Source organism: Podospora anserina, chromosome 3, assembly GCF_000226545.1.
Source record: "Podospora anserina S mat+ genomic DNA chromosome 3, supercontig 2".
NCBI classification, from domain to species: domain Eukaryota; kingdom Fungi; phylum Ascomycota; class Sordariomycetes; order Sordariales; family Podosporaceae; genus Podospora; species Podospora anserina.
Window position 1 is genome coordinate 2,012,718 of NW_001914856.1, and position 19,054 is coordinate 2,031,771.

Consider the following 19,054-nt stretch of genomic DNA (forward strand, 5'->3'; position numbering starts at 1 on the left):
CCCCCCCCCCCCCCCCCTCCCCCCTTCCCTCCCTTTCAAATTACTAACAATCAATAGGTCTTTCCAGATTATGTAGAAGGGGAGACAACAGGGGAGGGCCCGTGGATAAAAAAGGTGTACATGTACATCGGGCAGCATCAGAAACTTTTCGGGGAGGTGAAGAAGTTGGTTAATGCGTTGGCGGTGGTGAGGAAACGACAGCGGGATGGGGGGAATGGGAATGAGCTGGAGGTGGTGGAGATTGTAAAGTGGAAGTTGGTGTTTAGTGGGCGGCCTGAGCCGGTTACGAGTTCGGGGTTGGAGAGGGAGAGAGTCGAGGGGGGGGGGGAGAATAAAGGGAGGGGTTGATGGTAGAGTGGAGGGGAGAAATGTTGAGGGGGGAGGGGGGTATGAACGTGGTAACTGTCGGTATGTGTGGGCTGAACCTAAACATGGGGCGTCTGAAATGTGCTCTCAAAGAACGAGGAAATGGCGTAAAAGCTTATCTCTCAACAACAACAACTGGTCACTCCGATGGCTGCTGTGAATTACCACCGGCCTGGCCAGCAGGGAGGATAACTATCGCAACCCGCGCACATGTAACTGGGTAGACCACAAAGGGAGGCGAGTTGACGTCAACATCGAAGCAAGCCTGTAGCATAGGGGGCAAACTGGGCTTAGATAGAGTGAATATCATGACCAAATTTTACTTGTTACTATCTCAAACAGCCAAAGGCTTCGTCCTCCCCAACCCCTCCCTCCCATAATAATCCATCGGGTACGCACTACTTCCCCAATCCTCCCTCTCATTCAACGCCACAAGCGCCTCATACGGCGTCAGCAGCGGCCTAGGAAACGCATACCCCCAATCGATACTCAACCGTGGACAAGCAACCTGCACCCAGCACTCCACCTCCCCTTCCCCGCTCATCATCCCCAGCTTCCCAGGAAAAATCTCACTCAGTAACAAATTCACAAACGGAATCCCCATCTTTGTCAGCTTCTCCTCTATCAGAGACAACGTATGCGGGTTCCCCTGCCTCCCCAACGACCCGAGAATCAACCCCCACTTCTTGGCCGTTTTCGCCGTCTTAATCGCTTGCCTCCGCAAACCCTGCATCTCGTCGTGACCGTAGACTTCATGAGTGAGTTTCCTCGAATAAGGGTCGTACCGGTAGGCCGGGATGGAAGGGTTGTGAATCATGATCGACTCGAGGTGAAAGTGCCCGTCACCGAGGTAAAGGATCAGATCTACCGGGTCGGTCGTGTACGTTGACAGGTTGGGGGAGGTGCACCCCAATATCTCCCCCTTTGACAACGGGGCAATCTGAGGGACGATGATGTTGAACCCGGCTTTCTCGAGCGTGGACTTGACCCCGTGGATGGTGGCGTTGAATTGGATTGTGCCTACCAGAGCGATGGTTTTGCCGGGGGAGAAGTTACGCTCCAGCGAGGCGAGGAGGTGGGTCGTGTCGATGGAGATGTCGACAAAGACGTAGAGGGTCTTGATCTTGGTGACGTCTACCGGGATGAGGCAGGAGTGGGCGTAGTGGACTAGGAGGTCGCAGCCCATGGCGCGGGCGGTGTAGTCGTCTATGCAGCAGGCGCCGTACGTGACGTCGCCCATGATGAGAGTTTCGATGCCGGGGCAGAACTGGGTGAGGATGTCGGAGATGGTGGTGGCGAAGAGGAGGAGGCCTTCAGGCATTTGGAGGGCTACTCTTTTGGCCGAGAGGGAGCGGATGCGGTGGATGGTTTTGGGGATTTCAAAGGAGTAGTTTGAAGGGAGGAGGGAGATGGCGGACTTGAGGGCGGGGTCGTTGAGGATTTCGGGGGGGACTTGGTTGAGGAGTCTGGGGGCTCTCCTTGGTTGGGCCACTGAGGGGTGTTAGCATGGTGTGTTGTGAATAAGGGGTGGTGAGAATGTACCTTGGATAGCTCCGCTGTCTTCAATGGATGATGAAGCATTGCTTGAACTGTTCTTTGCGGCGGCCTCGGCGGCGGTCCGTCTGCCGACGAATCGCTTCTTTGGCTGTTTGACTACATTTTGAGGTGGTGGTGGTTGACTGGCCTCGATATCGGCTGCGATGCCCACATCCACAAGGGCTCTGTCTTCCTCCATCGTGAACCTCGCTTTCAGTCTTCAGTCTTTGAGGAGGGGCGATGAGGGCCACTTTTTGATAAGATAAGACAGGAAGTGGAAAACAAAGAAGAAACCCCTGAGCAGATTCTCGCACAAAATAAAGGTGAAGTGAGAGTCTGGATGTTGACTTGAGGTCCTATGTGTTCTCTCGCAGACCTTTGTTATCAGAAATGACTTGTGAGATAGCCTTCATGAAGATGAAGCGCACACATGGCATTCAGATGTAATGGCATGGATCAAAAGATGTTGTCCCTGAAAAGTGAGGTCCCACCCAAAAAGGCCAGGCGGGGCTTGGCACGGTCCATTCACTCTAACCCAGAGGTCCGTGATTCACTTTGGCAGAGTGGGGCGGTGAGGTGCTCCCGCCCAATTAACGTCGGCAGAAAATGTGCCCTAAGAATTCACATCGCTGTGAGCACACAAAATCTTTCTCTTGTTTTCCCGTGTAGACCCGGAGTCCATCGTCAACAAACGTCGTTGCCAGCATCATCGCCAACATGAAGGTGAGCCACCATACCCATTTACGAATTCCTACAATCGATACGCAATTGCTGCCGCCTTCAACTTGCGATTTCGACGACTTTTCCGATCGGTGCTGACGATTTTCCCTCGATAGCTGAACATCTCCTACCCAGCCAACGGCTCTCAGAAGCTCATCGACATTGAAGATGAGCGCAAGCTCCGCCCCTTCCTCGAGTAAGTGGTCGAAGAGAAGGTCCCGACTCAAAAGGAGACAGCTAACTGACTAATTCTCACAGGAAGCGTGTATGTACCATCGAAATACCCGACATCTCTCTCGAATGAACCGAATTGCTGACCGACCGAATTAGATGGGCGCTGAGGTCCCTGCCGATTCCCTTGGCGATGAGTGGAAGGGCTACATCTTCCGCATCACTGGTGGCAACGACAAGCAGGGTTTCCCAATGAAGCAGGGTGTTATCGCCCCTACCCGTGTCCGCCTCCTCCTCTCCGACGGCCACTCCTGCTACCGCCCCCGCCGCACTGGTGAGCGCAAGCGCAAGTCCGTCCGCGGCTGCATCGTCGGTGCCGATCTCTCCGTCCTCGCTGTCGCTATCGTCAAGCAGGGTGAGCAGGAGATCCCCGGTCTCACCGACACCGTTCACCCCAAGCGCCTCGGCCCCAAGCGTGCCACCAAAATCCGCCGCTTCTTCGGCCTCAGCAAGGATGACGATGTATGTGCTACCTTCTCGGTCATATCCGTCATCGCCTACCCTTGAGCTTTGAGGATTAGACATCCCAAATTTCGGGTAGAGTCTGAGTGCTAATATCTGTCGAAACTAGGTTCGCAAGTACGTCATTCGTCGCGAGGTCACCCCCAAGGGTGAGGGCAAGAAGACCTACACCAAGGCTCCCCGCATCCAGCGTCTCGTCACTCCCCAGCGCCTCCAGCACAAGCGTCACCGCATTGCGCTCAAGCGCCGCCAGGCCGAGAAGGTCAAGGATGAGGCCGTACGTATTTCGTACTCTAGGGATGATTTTGCAACATGTACTGACTATCAGCACAGAATGAGTATGCCGCTATCCTTGCCAAGCGTGTCACCGAGGCCAAGGCCGCCAAGGTTGATGCTCGCAAGCGCAGAGCTTCCTCCATGCGCAAGTAAAGATTGAGTGTTGTTTAATGGGTCTCTCGGGTTGCTTTGGGAAAATGGGTACGGCGTGCTGGCTGGCCGGCTCATCTGCGAACGTGTAAATGGCTTTAGGAACGGTCTTCACGAATGTCAGCATGAGTCTCTTTGAGAATCACCTCAACGGCGTTTTTGTTCCACCGGGAAGGCGTGTGGTTGAGCGACGGAAAGAGAAACCATGAATACCCTTTTTGACTTGCTCATATAGACCCATGCAGCCAAAAATTGTGAAACTGTGATACCCTATGTTTTTGGTGATTCTTGTCCCTGGTGATGCAGCAGTCTACTATTGGGAGCTATGATATTTGGACGCTGCTCTGTTTCTGAATGCAGCATGGTTTCAAGAAATAGACGGCTTCTCGAAGGAAAGAAAAACAAGGATATGCGACCCTGCAGATCCATGAGTGCACGTAAGCAGGTTGTATTGGGCATAACCGCGGACTCTCTTGCCTGGCAGATCTCCTGGCTAGGTGTAGTTTCCGAAGGCGCTTTCTGTTGGGACTTTGGCGTCGGGGTGAACCCATTCATGCTGCCTGTGGTAGGTTCAGCCAGCTTATGTCAGGCGTAAGCCAGGTGTGCTCTCCAAGTGCCAGTATGACATGTGGAATTTGTAAGCTTGATGGCCCGGCTTCTTGGAGGCAGACATGTGTGTGTCCCTTTGTTCGACATTTGGTTGTCGAGTAACACTAGCTGGGTGGCTTTGGGGGAATATGATGGAGGGAATTGTAAGTCGACATGTCATCAAGGCATATCTCGAAGCTTTACAATATCACGCCGTGGACAACCAAAACGCTGAAAGATAGACATTACCTGCTCAAGAACAGGCAGCATGTCTCTCGAGATGGTCCATGCCTTGGATGATAATAGAAATGCCTCTTTGACTATCTTCAAAGGCTTGGTGGCTATTTCTTAAGGCTTTGATTCGACATGTCTAGATAATTCTGTCCACGACGTAACATACAACTACCTCTCCACAATCCTACACCACCTTATCCATGTGGCTGGCTGGCTCCATTATCAAAATGGGGGTTTTGGGACGCCCAGCTTGCCCCTCCACGTTTGCTGCTGGCAATGCATTTCCAGGCAGGTCCGCAGCAAAGAGTTTTCTGAGGGGGGCGGGGAAGGAGCAATCATATATATGACAGTGTGATTTATAAGAAATGAAAGATTTCCACCCGTGTAGCTTCAACTGAAGTGCTGCTGATTAGAAGTGCAGTATCGTGTATTGTAATACAGTGTACACTGTACCCAGCCTAGAAAAGCTCCGGACGTAGTGAGGTGGAAACAGAAGCTCCTGCCCCACCACAGAATTAACAGTCACCCGGCGGGCAGCAGTGGACCCGCGGGATCACTCCAAGCAGTACCTGACTGGCAGCTGCCGTCATTGGCTTCGACGCCTTTCACTGGTTGCTTCTGCTCTTTTCGACCTCAAATCCCAAATCCCCAAACCAAGACTTTCTCCCACTTGCAAAGTCACAACCCACTCCCATCAAACTGCGGCACGCCTGCAACTCACGGCGAGGGCAAAAAGACCATCTGCAACATCAGCAACTAGACAAGACACTTGACCGACTCCCCGGATTTCTCAAGGCGACCTGCACTCGTCTTTGGCCGTCCTCGGACCAGGTCTCTAGCATCGAGCAGCTGTCTTCCGCTACTGCCCGTCGAATTGCATCCATCGGCCTTCAGCCATCGGCCGGTCCATCACCCAACCACGACGCTGCTGCCGCGGCACTTTATTTATCACGACCCGACGACACCACACATCGATACCCCGCCACGACACTTGACGACTCCCATCATCGACTCGCCCACATCTTGAAAACATCACCAGCTTCCGCCTCTTCCGCAAGGCTGCGGGCTTCGCGAACAAGGCTGCCGTCCGTTGGTGGGACGTGCGGGTAGTGGAGGGGGAGCGTCGATTTCCTTTTGCCCACGCGGCTTAGCCGCTCCGTCAAGATGGGGAAGATCACCAAAACTATGCAGTCTCGGCACAAGGAGACCTTGGTAAGCTTCAGTCGTGCTAGCTACCCCGCTGGCTGTGCCCCTCAGTCCAGATATGCTAACTTTGTGTGTGTGGTAGTCGCCGTGGCTCGAGAAATATGTCGAGGAGACAACCTCAACACCATTACCACTTCTGCCCAAGAAGCTTGGCGAGTTCCCAAGTAGATGGCCATTCCCGCGCGGAGACTTGTACCACTGGATTCCGCTGCTGAACCGCTTTGACAATATCTTGGAGGCTTTTTGCGCCACCCACGGCTTGAACGAAGGCTTCCAGACAAGGGATTTCACCTGCGAGCTTCTGTTGAACCAGGCGGCGCCGGTAGAGTACTGTGATGACCAGCCATGGAGCAAGGATCGTCTCGGCCAGCTTGGTTTCGGGGAGGATGGAGATTGCCAACTAATCATCGCCATACTCAACTTTTCACAGATGCTCCTCCAGCACTGCGGAAACCGAAGCATATATGGGAGTAGCAGCCGTCTGAACGACTTGTTGAATACCACATCTCTCACTCTTGTTCGTGCCACTCTTGAGGTTTCCCTGGAGCTTGCTCAGCGGTATCATGCGTCTATGAAGCGCGTGACGCAGCCCTCTCGCCAAGTGAGCTCAGCCCTGCTTGCCAATCACTACAACATTGAGTTGGACCGCGTCAACCTGCTGGCTCAACCATTTGTCAAGACACCTGTGGCCCCTGTTGCTCGGTTCACCGATGTTCCACCTACCACCCCAGGCGCCCCCACGAGCAAGGCCAAGGACAAGACGTCAGGCGCCAGCTCCAGGAATGTGGCATCCATGTATGCCAACGATTTGGCTTCATTGGTGGTTCAAGGATCTACTGATGAAAGTCGGTGGAACGGCTGGGGCGACCTCAAGGTCGTCTATTATCCCAAGGCTGAAGGCACAAAGACCCCAGCACCAGAGGCCCAATCGTCAGACCGTGCATCTTCGTCCACCATTCCACCAACTCCCACGCCTCTCCGACGCAGCGCCACCAGCGTCTCACAAACCCCCCGCTCGAACAGACCGTCAGGTCCTGATGACAGTCCCTCCAACAGGCACGGTAACGGGGACGATCATGCCCCCTCGGGGCCCAAGACACTCGAGATCCGTCAGACTGTGCTCAAGTCGACATCTATCTATGATCTCCTCAAGCAGTGCCCTGACGACATGCCCGCAGCTTCGAGATATGAGTTTTTGAACCGTCTAAGAATCGCAAAGGCGCTTCTTGGCTCAACCGAAGACAGACGCCAAGCCCTGGCTGTTCGTCTGCTGGCCATCACGAACCTTGCTTCCATCCACCACGAGCAAACCTTTATCGAAAAGGTCCTGAAGCAGGACAACGATGAGCCTCGGAAATACCAGTTGGTGTACCAGCTTGCCGAGTTGATTCACCCTTCAGTCGACGGTGCAGAGGACACCCCCTTGTGGCTACAGGCCATTGCGCTCGGGACACTGGAGGGCATCGTTGGCATCCAAGCCAAGTATCAAGACATCGTGTCCGCTCTGAATGCGAACGTTAATCACGGCGTTCTCATGTATGTGGTTCGCAAGGCTGTTGCCAGCATGAAGCAGGACGACCCCGACATGGACAACGGCAAGGTCACGGATGCTGACAAGTGGCGTTCGAAACTGTTCGGTCTGGCTCTCCACATGATTGTGTCGCAGCGGATAGGCCCAGAGATGACCTCCAACGGACTGCTGGAGGTGCTGATTGAAATTCTCAAGCTCCGCACCAAAACGGCACAGCTCAACTGGAGCATGGTTGTGGCTTTCCTCGACACGATCGTCTACAACTACACGGTGGCGTTCCCGGCACTCAGCAACGCCTCGGGCCTCGACGCCATTGCCGACCTTATCATCCACGTTGTCCATTCATCCAAAGAGCTGGCAGAAAAGGGACTAGGGACCAAGCCCGAGTTCCACGCGCAGCTGGTCGACTATGGAATTCCCTTCTATCATCAGCAGACGGTGAAGTGGCTGCTTAAGTTCCTCCATCACATTCTGCAGAGCCCGCTCTCGTTCGGTGCCAATACAGACCGCTTGTTGAGAAACCTGGTCGACAACTCCAAGTTGCTGGTCAGTCTCCGTACCGTCATTGAAGAGCCGCGTCTCTATGGCTCTGTGGTTTGGACAAACGCAGTCACGCTCTTGAGCGACTTCCTCAACAATGACCCTACCAGCTTTGCGGCCCTTTCAGAGTCGGGTATGGTACAGAGCTTCTTGAGCACCCTCACAGGTGAGAAGGTTGGCCTTCCTCAACCAGAGGGCTCGCCAAGACCTGAGGAGAACCCCGAGGAAGCAGCATCGCCCGCCTACTCGAACGACTCGCTGCTGCTTGATAGTGCTGATAGCCGTCCGCATCCACCCACAGAAGACATGATGAACGAGTCTCGGGAGCGTCCCCTTGCCCACGGCGTCCTTGCGTCCAACGATGCCATCAATATCATTCCCCAGGTCTTGAACTCTATTTCCCTCAACAATGCCGGTATGAAGATGGTGGTGTCGTCAAGGTCCTTTGATCACTTTCTGGAAATTTTCTTCAGCCCCGAACACGTCCAGATCATGTCGAGGTCTGACCTTGATCTTGCCGCCAACATTGGCTCAAGCTTCGACGAACTTGCCCGTCATCATCCTCGCTTGCGTCCAACGATCTCTAACTCCATCCTCGATCTGACAGCCAAGGTCGTTCATCTCGCCAACGATAAGGCAAAAGGAAAAGGCTTGGGGGCGCGTGGCTGGGGTGCAAACCTCTTGGTTGAAGACTCGGAAAAGAATATCTATGCCGCAGATAAGTCGCTGCTTGCCAAGGCAGGCACGCCGTTCTCATCTGGATCCAAGGAGAAAGGAAAAGATGTGAGCGATGATGCTGATGTCGAGATGGTGGATGCGGCCGGCGAATCTCCAGAGTGGGCTCCAGAGGCGACGAAGCGTTCGGAAGAGGTGCATCACGAAGCCACACCATACATCTGGGCGCTTTGTTCATTCCTGAGCGCTCTGTTTGCTAGCAACACCAACCTCAAACAGGCCTACGTCAAGAACGGGGGTGTCGAACTCTTGCTCAATCTCTCCGAGTCTCCGGCCCTCCCAGAAGGCTTTGATAAGACGACGGCTTCGCGCATGCTCTCGCAAGTGCTTTCACACCTCATAGAGTGCTGCCCGGTTTTAGGGATCCCCTCTCTTCTCAACCGAATCGATGACACAATCGGTGTGCTTCAGCCACTCATGACCAGAGATGATTCGGAACCATTCTTCGCGCCATTCGTGTCAGGAGTCTCACTATCGAACGACAAGGGCGAGTGGGATCCGGAGCTGGTTCGTAAAGTGGCCGGTGGCAATGATATCATCAAGGCCATTGTTCGCTTGCAGAGCTTGGTCAAGACTTCGTACCAGTCCTTCCCATACGCCGCGAGACTGGGCTCGATTGTCATCCCGCCGTGCAATACTTATGATCTGTATGACAAGCTGATCAAGTCACTTGGAGCACTGCTACGCGACGCCGTGACGGAAGACTTGGCCATCAGGACACTGGTTCCGAAGCGCTGGACAGAGAGTCTTACCTCTCCAGACGGTGCTGAGCTATCAGTTGCCAAGCTCACGGTTGCCAACAGTGTCACTGCTTCTGAGACTGCACCTGCTGCTCCGCAGGCCTCTGGCACCGAGGCCTCAGCCCAGCCCTCGGAGCCCACGAAGTTAACCGCAGAGCAACAAGAGGTGCAGCAGTGGTTTCACAAGCAGAATTTCAACACCATCCACGATCTTTTGAGTTCATTGCACCGCAATGTTCTCCCGTTCTTTCAGACGATGAGCAAAGTGTTGTTGCCCAGACGATTCGACAACTTCAGCCGCTCCAATCAGTTGACAATTGCAGAAACCTTGGCCACCACAGTTCTGGAGCAGCTCAGATTTGTCCAAGATAAGCTGGATCAAGACAAGCTGGCTGGACTAGACTTCCATCACTTTGCCACCACGTTCCAGTCCTTGCATGACATGTTGATTGATGTAACTCGGCAGACGGAGCGTCAAGGAACTGCCCTGCTTCTACCCGTCCTTATCGCCTTCAAGGAGAATGGCGGTATTGACCTGTTGAGTAGCATGCTCGAGAAGTTTGCTGATGATATCTGCAGTGTCCCAGCTGACTCGACTGCTCGTGAGGAGTCACCAAAGGTGCGGCAAGCAACGATGGGGATGAAGAGGATCCTGGACATTTACCACATCATTGTTAGCGGCAAGAATGTCACTGAGTCCCTCACCTCCACCAGCCTTCCCAAGGCTGCAGAGCGGAACCGCGAGTTTGGACATCAGCTCGTCGTGGAGTTGAGGGTGGCCATTCTGCCTGTGGTGCGCAAACTGTGGGAGTCTCAACTGGCGGAGAAGGTCGAGACGGTCGTCTTGAGTAAGATGATTGATATACTTCAGACGATTGCCGCTGCCGATTCTGAGTCCAACGCATACCGCAGGTCTGACAAGACAGGTCCGCCCCCAGTGTTTAAGGATCGGAAGCGTGTGTCGTTCAACTGGGAGGGTGAAGCCAATGTCAACGTCAAGAAACTTATCGACAAGGGGAACGACGAGGAGCTCAGCCGGGAGGCCATCTACCGCGCGAACGGAAAGCTCGAGGATGCCATGGAATACTGTAGGGCGTTCGATCCTGCGAACAGCAGCAAGGGATGGGCTTTCAAGCGGAACCCTATCCCAGAAGCGGATGCATACAAGGAGCCGCCTCCGCCTCCGAAGCCAGAGCAAGCACAACCCGACCAAACTCCGGTGGTTTCCCAGCCAGTTGTGCCTTTGGGAGCAGAGCCAATGGCACTGGATCCCATGCCGGGGATCAACAGCCTCATCCATGATGCTATCGGTGAAGCCGATTCGGGAGATCACTCGTCTGATGAGTCCAACGACACCAGCAATGAGAGCTCAAGCCAGCATTCCGCACAGGAGGCCCCTTCTACGACGGCTGCGCCCACACAGCAGGCACCGACCTCGTCATCGGTCGCCGCTGTACCGCCGAATCCCCCTTCGGTTACAAAGGAGGACTTGGACGACGAGCGCGCGCGACTGTCCAATGATCTAATTGACCGGTGCTTAGACGTCATCAGAGCTCATCCTGACTCTGTCTTTGAGATCTCGGACTTGATTCAGAACATGATCCTCAAGACAGACAACGAACAAAAGCGGACCGAGGTCGGCGAAATTCTTGCCAACGCCCTGCTGTCGCTCCATGTGAATGATGAGGCTGACAAGAAGGCCAACGGTGGGACCATTGCGGCCTATTCTCATCTCTTGTCACTGTTGCTGCAGAACAGCTCTTTCTTTAAATCCACGCTGCCGACGTTGAGGCAATACATTGAAGAATATCTCAGTTTTCTCCAAGTTCCTTCGAACTCTAGCGAGGAGCTGCCTCCGTGGATGCCATATGTGCTCCTGGTCTTCGAGACGCTCTTGATTGACGAGGAGCAGCTTCCCGATATCAAGTGGAAGCCGCCTGCCAAAGAGGAGGACCCAGTCGAGGAGCCTGTCTGGGCTACCAAGGTTCCCACAATACCGCTCAAGGAGCGTTCTGGTTTGCTCTCAGCGGTCTTGGAGATCCTCCCGCGCATCGGCAAGGAAGAGGCACTTGCTGTCTCCGTGCTGCGGATTCTTGTCATTCTCACCAGGGACCATGGGATGGCCAAGACGGTGGGCGAGAAGAGAAATCTGCAGCGCCTGTTTGTCATGGCAAAGCAGTTGTGTGCTGGCGGCTCGGGTCCTCTCAACCGGTCACGCATCACGGACTACATCATGACAATCCTCCGTCACATAGTAGAAGACGAAGACATCATCCGCCAAATGATGCAGAATGAGATTCGCCAGTTTCTCTCGTCAAGCTCGAGAAGCGGCCGAAACTACGACGCCCAGACGTTCCTCAAACACCTTTCGCATGTCGCTCTTCGGTCGCCCAAGTTGTTTGTGGAAACCACTGGTCAGCTCGTGAAGCTAGTCAAGTGGTCGGTCCCTGAGGCCAGGGAGTCTTCCTCACGTTCCAACTACCAGATCGTTCTCAAGCCAGCGCCGGCTGCAGAAGAGGAAGCCAAGCCAAAGGACAGTTCAGTCGAGCCCACGGTTCAGGCGACTGAGGATCTGAGCATCAACGATGTGAAGCCGTCGACAGAGTCTGCCGACAAGGAGATGACAGACGCGCCCAAGACTCCGCTCGACATCAAGCGTCCTGTTCTTGAAAACCCAGATGGTGTGGTTCATTTCTTGCTTTGCGAGCTTCTCAATTACCGAGAGGTTGATGACAAGGAGGTCCCGGCTGTGCCAGCCAAGGAAGCCAGCAAGACTGATAACAAGACTGCAGGCGAGACATCAAGTGCGGAGGAAGATGCCACACCGGCTCCCGCAGACGTAGAGGTTCCCGAGCCGAAGAAGGACGAAAAGAAGTCTTCCAAGCCGACCTTCAAGGCAGAGGATCACCCCATTTTCGTCTACCGGTGCTTCCTCCTCAGCTGCCTGACAGAACTTCTACAGAGCTATACGCGTGCCAAGGTGGAATTCATCAACTTCAAGCGTAGTGCGCCGATGCAAACCAACACCCCCATCAAGCCTAGATCGAGCGTACTTAATTATCTGCTCAATGACCTGCTTTCTCCAGGTTCGGCCAGCTTGGCAGCAGAGACGCCGGTGGCTAAGAAGAAGACTTCGACATCTGCTCAGGCACAGAGCGTGCTTGTGGCTCTTGTGGCTCGTACCGGCGAGAAGCCGTATGACCGACACCGTGGCAATTGGGAGTATGATGACGAGCCCGATCTTCTGTTTGTACGCCGATTTGTTCTCGACACGGTTCTTCGTGCTTACAAGGACGCTTCCACTCCTGGGGAGTCCTTCGATGTGCGCTATCCCCGGATGATTGCGCTGGCCGAGTTGATGAGCCACATGATCGGGGAAAAGGACAAAGACGCCAACTCGAGGGGGGCAAGTCAGGATCAGGGACTCACCAGATCTTATGCTCAAATCAAGCGGTTGATGTATGAGAAGGGATACCTTGCCACATTGACAGCATCCATCGCCGACATCGACCTCACCTATCCCGATGTGAAGCGCACCATCAAACATATTCTCCGCGTGCTGCGGTCTTTGACAAAGACTGCATCGGCCCTGAGTGAGCTGGACATAATTCCTGCCACCGCGACGGGTGACCAACCGGAGGACGACTTTGCGTCTGCGTCATCCCTTTCCGACATGGACGACGAGCGCGAGGAAACCCCCGACCTCTACCGCAACTCCACACTCGGCATGCTCGAGCCCGGACGGGAGGATGATTATTACTCGGATGAAGAGGAAGATGGTATATTCTCCAATTCTGCTGCTCAAATAGACGAACTGTTACTAATGGGGGCAGATGACGACGAAATGTACGACGAAGAGGTCTACGAGGATGAGTTGGACTATGGTGACGAGATGTCCCAAGATGAGGAGGATAACCCTAGCGACGAGGACGAAGAGGAGCTTGGCGAAATGGGCGAAATCGAGGGTCTTCCTGGTGACCCTGGCGTTGTCGAAGTCATCATGGGTGAAGACGACGACGAAGATGAGGATATGGACGAGGATGACGAAGACGATAGCGACGAGGATGATGAAGACGAGGTCGGCTCTGAAGACATGGAGGATGTCGAAGACCAAGTCGAGATCATGGACGAGGAAGGAAATCCCATTGGCGACGATGGTGATGATGGTTGGGAGAGTGAGACGGACGAGGAGGATGAAGAGGGTGAGGAAGAACTTGACTATGAGGCAGAAGCCCAGAATCTTCATAACGCCCAAATGATGCAAGAGCTCGCGGAACTGGAGTCTATCACCCGCCGTCGCTTCGAGCTCAGGGGCCTTGCTGCTGCCGGCGATGCCGATGAGCTTGATGGCGAGGACATCCACGAGTTTGACGACGAACACTACATGGACGATGGTGGTCCTGAAGATGACGGTATGAGTTTTGTTCTGGTGACTGAGTCAAGATATGGATTACTAACTGGGTTTTCAGAAGAAGAGGAAGAGGAAGAGGTTGACGACGACATGTATTACGAACAGGGACATCCCCATGATGATTTCCTCCCTGGCAATATTTCCGGTAGTCTCGGATGGGACTTGGCCGTTGAGCCTCACCACCGCGTCCGAGGCGGGTTCAGTCGAAGAAACCCGTTCCCCGCTCCATTTGGGGTTGGAGATCTGCGGCACATGGGATCCTCCGGTAGGCTCTCTGATTTCTTTATTCGTCTGCGGCAACAAGTTGGTGCGACTCTTCAACGCCTCGATGATTTGGAAGCAACTTTGGACAGTGTTGAAATCAGCGTTGATGGGGGCAACGAAGGCTCAGAGGACTTGTCACAGGCTCTCAGGACAGCATCACAACAATTACTTGAGCGCCAACCAGTTGAACACCGTGCTAACGCCATTCCAGACTTTAGAAATTACTTTGGCAATACGAGCCGCGCTCCTCCCGCAGTACTTGACAGTCAGAGGAACCCACTGCTGCTTCCCAGCCATAGATCTGGCCGAGATCAGTCTCCTCGTCACTCCGACCGACAGTCTCTTCCGTGGAGCTCTCTCGGGTTACCCGAATCCTTTAGAGCCATGGCTACTCCTGACGGCCCCCTTGCCGTTATCCACACCCTGGTCCAGAATATGCCCATTCCCCACGGTGCCGGGCCCGCACTTAGCCTTCAGTTGACCTCAGAAGGACCTCATGGCGAAATCCGTCAAGTTAGCATCCCTTTGGATGCAGTTACTGGCAATCGTGTTGGTCGCTGGGAGCCTCGGCGCGATGTGTACCAGGAGCCCGCTCAAGCCGTCCAGTTCGTAGCGGCCCGCACTAATGATCGGTGGAAGGAAGAAGCCGGTATGATCTTTGGTCCTGCTCATCACGACAAGGTGTCCATCCTTATGGTGGGTGTTCTCGGCACCCTTGCGCCAGCCGCTATCCAGCAACTCAAGGAGCAGAAGGCTCGCGACGAGGAAAAGAAGCAGAAGGAGGAGGCAGAACGCAAGAAGCGTGAAGAGGCCCTCAAGGAGTACGAGGCCCAGAAGGCTGAACAGCAAGCGGCCAAGGAGAAGAAGGAGGCCGAGGAAGAAGCAGAGCGCCAGCGCCAGGCCCAAGAACTCGCCGCTGCCGAGACTGCACGAGCAGTAGCCGAAGCTGCAGAGACGAACCGCGAGCAACAAGCCCAAGAAGAGCCCCAAGCTATGGAAGGTGTCGAGTCTAACAACGCCGCCCCCGAAGCTGCCCAGCAACCCGCCGCGGCTCCTACCGAGCGCATCATTACGACCATTCGTAACGGTGAGACGGTGGATGTGACCGACCTGGGAATCGACCCCGACTATCTCGCTGCGCTTCCCGAAGAGTTCAGAGAGGAGGTGATTGCGCAGACATTGACCACTCGACGATCCGAGGCCCGTCAACAAGCTCCTCCCGAGGGTGAAAATAGAGAGGCATTCCAGGAGTTCCTTGAAGCACTGCCCTCGGAGCTCCGGGACGAGATTGTTCAGCAAGAACGTCAAGAGCGCCGGCGCCGCGAGCGTGATGAGGCACGTCGCCAGAACAACAATGATCCTGCCCGACGACTTGCAGAGGCTGCCGAAATGGACGCCGCGAGTATCCTGCTGACGTTCCCTCCAGCCTTGCGCGAGCAAGTCTTGTTGGAACAGGGTGAGGACATAATGGATCAGCTGCCACCCGACTTGGCAGCCCAAGCACGCGCTTTGGCTCAGCAAAGCAGCCAGCAATATCGTGGTCCACCGCCTAATGCTCGCGCCGTGGCCGGAAGACAGGTCCTCGCCGAGCCAGCTGCTGTCAACGACGGTAAGCCCCAGCGCCGCACCATTGTGCAGATGCTTGACAAGGCCGGCGTTGCCACGCTTCTCCGACTCATGTTCATTACCCAGCATGGGTCCATCCGCAACTACTTGTTCGACGTATTCTCGTGTGTCTGCGAGAACCGACAAAACCGTCTGGAGGTTATCTCGACTCTGCTTCAGATTCTTCAGGATGGCAGCACGGATATGGATGCGGTTGAGCGCAGCTTTGGTCAGCTCTCCCTTCGGGCAAAGCAGGCCAAGGAGAAGGATGCCACCAAGACGCCCCAGAGTCTGAAGCGTACCTTCACCAACATCAGCACCCATAATCACCATCTCACCAACAACTCGGAAGTCTCGCCCCTTTTGATCGTACAGCAGTGTCTCGATCTTCTTCAGGATCTTGCTACAAAGAACGCTCACATCCCGTCTCTCTTCCTCACAGAACACGAGACCGTGGCGTCCACACTCAAGCGAAGCCTCAGTCGCAAGGGTAAGGGCAAGGATGTCAACCTAAAGGCTCAGAAGTACGCGATCAACTGTCTCCTGGCTCTTCTTGATCGCAGCTTGGTTATGGAGAGCAGCGCTGTCATGCAGCTCCTCGCCGACTTGTTGAACAAGGTCACATACCCGCTTCAAGCACTCGAGCGGCGACGCAAAGAGGCTGAAGCGGAAGCCAAAAAGAAGGAAGAGGAGGCCAAGAAAAAAGAGGAGGAGAAGGCCAAGGGCGAGACTGCTGAGCCTGCTGTCGAACATGCCAACACGGAGGCTGTCAATATGGCCAATGTTCAAGCTCCTCCTGCTGCGGCTGCGGCTCCATCTGGCGATCAGCTCACCCAGGAAGACGCCCAGAAGGATGCCCAGGATAAGGAGACCAAGGAGACAAAGGAGACCAAGCCAGAGGAGAAGAAGGTGCGCCAGCTGACGCCCCCATATATCCCAGACCACAACTTGAAGCTGGTTGTCAATATCTTTGTGGCCCGCGAATGCAGCTCGAAGACATTCCAAAACACCATCTCAACCATCAAGAACCTTTCCAACATTCCCGGTGCCAAGAAGGTCTTTGGCGAGGAACTCGTGCGCCAGGCTAGAGTTCTTAGCGAGAACATCGTGTCAGACCTCAACGACCTCCTCCCATACATTCTCAAGGCTGAGTCCGGCACTGAGATTCAGGGCGTCGCCCTGGCCAAGTTCTCTCCTGGTGCTTCGGAGCAGAACAAGCTGTTGCGTGTTCTTACTGCCCTGGACCATTTGTTTGACAGCAAGGGTAAGGGCAAGAAGGAAGAGGGCGCATCCGAGGCCGAGGATAGCAAGGAGGGCTCCAAGGAAGACCTCCTTGGTTCCTTGTATTGGAACCCAACCTTTGGTACTATGTGGGACAAGCTGAGCGCCTGCCTGAGCGCCATTCGACAGCGCGAGAACATGCTAAATGTGGCAACGATTTTGCTGCCGCTGATCGAGTCCCTGATGGTTGTTTGCAAGAACACCACTCTTGGTGACGCACCTTCGGTCCAGCACAAGGAGCTGCTCTTGTCCAGCCCGCCCCCTGAGAACCGTATCGCGGGTCTTTTCTTCAGCTTTACTGAAGAGCATCGCCGGATCTTGAACGAACTTGTCCGACACAACCCCAAGCTGATGTCGGGCACCTTCTCGCTCCTGGTCAAGAACCCCAAGGTTCTCGAGTTCGACAACAAGCGCAACTACTTCAACCGTAGCGTGCACTCCAAGACCGGCACCCAGCAGACTCGGCCTCAGTATAACCCTCTTCAGTTGTCAGTTCGCCGTGAGCACGTCTTCCACGACTCTTTCAAGTCTCTGTACTTCAAGACTGGAGACGAAATGAAGTTTGGAAAGCTCAACATTCGCTTCCACGGCGAAGAGGGTGTTGACGCTGGCGGTGTCACTCGCGAGTGGTTCCAAGTGCTCGCCCGCCAAATGTTTGACCCCAACTACGCCCTGTTCATTCCCGTGTCTTCTGACCGCACCACATTCCACCCGAACCAGCTCAGCAGTATCAATGAGGAGCATCTGATGTTCTTCAAGTTTATTGGTCGGATCATTGGCAAGGCCCTTTACGAGGGCAGACTTTTGGACTGCTACTTCAGCCGCGCGGTCTACAAGCGCATTCTCGGCAAGCCCGTGTCCGTCAAGGACATGGAGTCGTTTGATCCAAACTACTACAAGTCTCTTGTCTGGATCCTGGAGAACGACATTACTGATATCATCACCGAGACCTTCTCGGTCGAGGACGATGAGTTTGGTGTGACCAAGACTGTGGACCTCATTCCAGATGGCCGCAACATCCCTGTCACTGAGGAAAACAAGAGCGAATACGTCCGCTTGATTGTGGAGCACAAGCTGCTTACGTCGGTTAAGGACCAGATGGAGCATTTCTTGAAGGGTATGTGAATCCTGCTATGTGTGTTTTGGGGTATGGCTTTGACTAACATTTGGCTTCTAGGCTTCCATGACATCATTCCCGAGGAGCTGATTGCCATCTTCAACGAGCAGGAGCTGGAACTTCTCATTTCCGGTCTCCCCGATATCGATGTGGATGACTGGAAGAGCAACACCGAGTACCACAATTACACTGCGGCCTCGCAGCAGATTCAGTGGTTCTGGCGCGCCATCCGCTCATTTGACAAGGAGGAGCGGGCCAAGCTTCTTCAGTTCGTCACCGGTACCTCCAAGGTGCCGCTCAACGGCTTCAAGGAGCTGGAAGGCATGAACGGAGTGAGCCGTTTCAACATTCACCGTGATTATGGCAACAAGGACCGTTTGCCCAGCTCTCACACGTGCTTCAACCGTAAGTTGTGCCTTATTCAGTCAAGACTTGGATAAAATGACTGACTTTTTTTTGTCTCTAGAACTCGATCTTCCCGAGTACGAGAGCTACGACACGCTCCGCAGCCAAATTCTCAAGGCTATCACGGCTGGTAGCGATTACTTTGGCTTTGCTTGATCATTTTGGGGCACGAATTTTGCTATGGAGAGAGAATATGAAGAGGAGAAAAATAAAGAAAAAGCGGGAAAAGCGGGAATATTTGCTTATAAGAGAAGGATGGAGAAAAGGAAATTGGTCATCTTGTTGAGAATAGGGCAAGGAGATGGTTGCGAAAAGGGAGGCAAAGCAGAGAGTAGGGGGTTTTTGCCTGTCGGTGCAAGCGTCAAAGATATCCTGTGTATTGCTTTTTATTTAGTGTGGGGTGGCGGGTGGGCTATTAGGAAGGAGGAAGGAGTTTTGTAACTGTTTTTGTTTTATTTTGTTTTGTTTTTTTTTCATGTAAAGGCGCACTCTCAGATTGCGGTGGTATAGGCTTAAGAGGGTTGGTTGGTGGAAGATGGGGAGGTGGATGCGGCTCGTGCAGGGGTCCGTGGATGCTTTTCTGTCTGGGTAGTAGGGGAAGAAGTAGTGAATAGAGAGGTTGCCTTATGGTTATGACTTTGTGATTTGGTGATGTG

The 19,054-nt window shown here is 54.2% G+C and overlaps 3 protein-coding genes across 3 annotated transcripts; 2 read left to right on the forward strand and 1 right to left on the reverse strand.

Annotated features, from left to right (window-relative positions):
* Positions 1-700: 700 nt before the first annotated feature.
* On the reverse strand, positions 701-2,101 carry PODANS_3_7620 (uncharacterized protein; the record flags this gene model as incomplete). The annotated part of the gene is made up of 2 exons (XM_001909530.1): positions 701-1,857; positions 1,909-2,101. 2 exons carry the CDS (start codon positions 2,099-2,101, stop codon positions 701-703), a joined length of 1,350 nt encoding a protein of 449 aa, XP_001909565.1.
* A 518-nt stretch (positions 2,102-2,619) lies between these two features.
* On the forward strand, positions 2,620-3,744 carry PODANS_3_7630 (uncharacterized protein; the record flags this gene model as incomplete). The annotated part of the gene is made up of 6 exons (XM_001909531.1): positions 2,620-2,625; positions 2,739-2,818; positions 2,881-2,887; positions 2,953-3,315; positions 3,425-3,592; positions 3,649-3,744. The coding sequence occupies 6 exons, from the start codon at positions 2,620-2,622 to the stop codon at positions 3,742-3,744; spliced, it is 720 nt and encodes a 239-aa protein (XP_001909566.1).
* A 1,983-nt stretch (positions 3,745-5,727) lies between these two features.
* Positions 5,728-18,554, forward strand: PODANS_3_7640 (uncharacterized protein; the record flags this gene model as incomplete). Its single annotated transcript, XM_001909532.1, has 4 exons — positions 5,728-5,775; positions 5,852-17,993; positions 18,054-18,398; positions 18,460-18,554. 4 exons carry the CDS (start codon positions 5,728-5,730, stop codon positions 18,552-18,554), a joined length of 12,630 nt encoding a protein of 4,209 aa, XP_001909567.1.
* Positions 18,555-19,054: the final 500 nt, after the last annotated feature.